This window comes from Acanthisitta chloris, unplaced genomic scaffold, assembly GCF_000695815.1.
Source record: "Acanthisitta chloris isolate BGI_N310 unplaced genomic scaffold, ASM69581v1 scaffold4162, whole genome shotgun sequence".
Classification (NCBI taxonomy): domain Eukaryota; kingdom Metazoa; phylum Chordata; class Aves; order Passeriformes; family Acanthisittidae; genus Acanthisitta; species Acanthisitta chloris.
Window position 1 is genome coordinate 2,622 of NW_008658699.1, and position 3,121 is coordinate 5,742.

Sequence of the window (3,121 nt, forward strand, 5' to 3'; positions counted from 1 at the left end):
GCAGCAGTTTTATCTCAGTTCATCTTTGAGCTGGCTCTTCTGAGAAGCAGAAAATGCTATTGGGACACAGGAGCCTGGAGAGCTGGAACAGGGTGGGAAGAAATTAAACTCCATGGGCACATGGAGTCATCACTCCAAACAGTCCCAGGGGACCTGTGCTGCATCCACCCCAGTCCTGCTCAGCCATCAGGGCTGAAGGGACAAGGGTGACCAGCACCCAGCATGGACAGACACCCCACCCAGTGCATCAGGGGTCCCTGAGCCCTCCTGGAGGACAGGGATGCTCTGCAGTGAGCAGCAGCTGGAGCACCACATGGGCACGGCAGCTAAACTTACAGCATTACCAAATTCTCCACCCTGCTGGTTTCACTGCACCTGCTCAGCATCCACCTTCCAGCAGAGAGATTGAAATGGGAGTATTCAACACTTCCTGAGAGCATCTCCCTCCAAGGCATCAGGCTGAGGCAGCTCCTCAGCACTTGGAGGGATCAGCAGGGATGGAGCCAGCAGGACTGAGCTATTTCCATGTCTGCAGAAGTGCTCTGTGCTGGCATTAGTGCCAAAAGGGGCTGTTCTGGTGCCAGCCATGAGCTACCCCAGTGAGGCTGCCCAGGTTTCTCCCACTGGCACCTCTGCCAGGAGAGCAGAAGGGGCTCAGCACCATAGGAAGTTCCTGCAGGCTCATTTCAAACTGGGAGGATTAAGAAGGAATGTCAGACCCTGCCCTGTCCTCTGCCCACAACGTGCTCCATGAAAAAGGGTTCTGAGTGATGCACAGGTGACCCTGGAACGAGGTCCTGTCCCACCTGGGCTAGAGCACTGCTCAGAGGAATTTCCTGGGGAAAGGGCACTTTGCAGCAAGGGATTTGCAAAGGTGAGACTTGCACAGGAGAGACTTGTCCCAGCAAATGCTGCTGTCACCTGCCAGGGCCTGGCATTGGTGTGAGCTAAGAGCAGAGCATGAACTGCTGCCTGGCCCTTGGGGAAGGCACAGAAGACTGGAGGAACAGCCTGAAAGATTCATGCTCCACTTAGTGTTCCTGTCAATAAACAAGTATTCTCCGTGCCCCCTGCCTCCTGCAGAAAAGGAGCCTCCAACAGCAGCTGCAGGATGAAGCAGAGGGAAAGGAGGATGAAAAAGGACACCACGAAGCAGAGCAGAATTGCCTTGGGCAGCAGCTTGTCCCCAGCACCCACCCCAGCTCCCAATACCAGCACACAGCATAGGGCTCACATCTCCTGGGGATCCCAAGCCCATCACCAAACCAGCCCTTGGCTGTTAGGGCAGGTTCTGGCTCCTGCAGATACTGGCTGGAGCAGCATCAGAGCACCCTCAGCATCACCCATACAGCCAAGCCTGGGAGAGGTGTCTCCTCCTCCCCACACAGTGTGTGGGAAACCAGCCCTTCTGCCCAGCTCCTGGGTGAGTCCAGCTGCAAACTGGGCTCTGGGGAAACATTTCTGTCCCCCAGGCTGCACTTAATGTCATCTTGGCACCTGTTCCCCACTGGGGTGCCTAAGCATCACCCACACCAGCAAAGCCAGTAGAGATGTGTCTGCTCCTCCTACCTGCCTGGTTCGTCGTGATGTTGGCGACCGCAGCTCTCCTGGACTCCAGGCTGAGGTCAGAGACACCATTGACAGCCTCCACCCAGAAGGAATAGTTGGTGTGTGCCAGGAGGTTGGTGACAGTCAGGGCTCCCTGCACCAGGCTCATCTGCTGGGGCACGAAGCGGATGCCACTGCCGCAGGCTTCGCACGGCCCCGCGGTGCCCGCGCAGCGCCGGCACAGCACGTTGTACACCACGTCAGCACGGCCCCCCTTGTCCAGGGGGGGACCCCACTCCAGGCTCACTGATGTGCCATTTACACTGGAGATCAGGTTCACAGGAGCAGAGGGAGGGCCTGGAAGAGAAGCAGAGCTTTGGGCAGAGCTGGTCATGTGGTGGGAGCAATGGAGAGATGCATCGTTGGGATGTGAGTGTACAGTGATGCTCCAAGGAACACAGAGATGTCCAGGAGGGGAATGTGTTCACAAGGCAGCAAAGACACAGATAGAGCTCAGGGTGAAATGCCACAGAGCTAAGATGGATCACATCCTCCTCAGTGCTGGAGGATAGGGTTTGGGGGTTACAGCAGTGACAGGTTAAGGGTTGGACTTGATGGTCTTAGAGGTCTCCTCCAACCTTGATGATTTATGATTTGATCTGCAGGGGCTACAGGGAAGCTGCAGAGGGACTCTTGGTTAGGAACTGCAGGGACAGGACAAGGAGTGATGGGGAGAAATTCAAAGAGGGAAATTTAGGTTAGATCTTAGACAGAAGTTTTCCCTGTGAGGGTGGTGAGACACTGTCCCAGGTTGCCCAGGGAGGCTGTGGCTGCCCCAGCCCTGGCAGTGTTCAAGGCCAGGCTGGATGAAGCCTTGAGCAACCTGCTCTGGTGGGAAGTGTCCCTGCCCAGGGCAGGGGGAGTTGGGACTAGATGACCTATAAGGTCCATTCCAGCCTCTAAATTCCATGATTCTATGATGATTGAGGTGTTGAGCTGATGGATATGCCTGAGAGGATGTTGGATGTGTGTGGACCACTGAGGATAGAGGCACTGCTGCCCTTGGCTTGGGGAACCAGAGCCTAGAGAGCTGCTCAAATCAGAGCCTCACTTCTGCTGCTGAAGTTCTGGGACTAGTTGGTCTCTAAGACATTTTGCAGCCCCTGATCCCACTGTGGCACTGGTACTCACGTGTGCAGGCGGCCGAGGGAGGGTCCTGCAGCGCGCGGTAGAAGCTGCTGTCGCAGCGACACACTCGCGCCGCTCGGCTCTCCGAGTGGCTGTGCAAGGGGCACTTGGCACACAGCTGGTCCCCAGGGGCTGACTTGTAAAATCCCAGCTGGCATGCTGCAGAGGAGGGAAGGGCAGAGGTCAGAAGGATGTGCTTGCACGAGGAGCATTCCACAGCTCAGAGGATCTCACTGGCACAAAGCTGGACCATGTGCATGGCTCTGGCCAGTGGACCCACGTCTCCTGCAGGAAAGGAACCTCCAACAGGATGAAGTGGAGGGAAAGGAGGATGAAAAAGGACACCATGAAGTAGAGAAGAGTTGCACTGGGCAGCAGTGCAGTT

At 56.4% G+C, this 3,121-nt stretch overlaps 1 protein-coding gene across 1 annotated transcript in view; it reads right to left on the bottom strand.

Annotated features, from left to right (window-relative positions):
* Positions 1–3,121, bottom strand: part of LOC103812181 (ephrin type-A receptor 8-like) — a 45,737-nt gene that overhangs the window by 2,379 nt on the left and 40,237 nt on the right. The window contains exons 4-5 of the mRNA XM_009085190.1: positions 2,740–2,895; positions 1,570–1,905 (exon numbers count right to left, since the gene is read on the bottom strand). Coding sequence (XP_009083438.1) covers positions 1,570–1,905; positions 2,740–2,895 — 492 coding nt within the window. The remainder of the gene's footprint in view (positions 1–1,569; positions 1,906–2,739; positions 2,896–3,121) is intronic.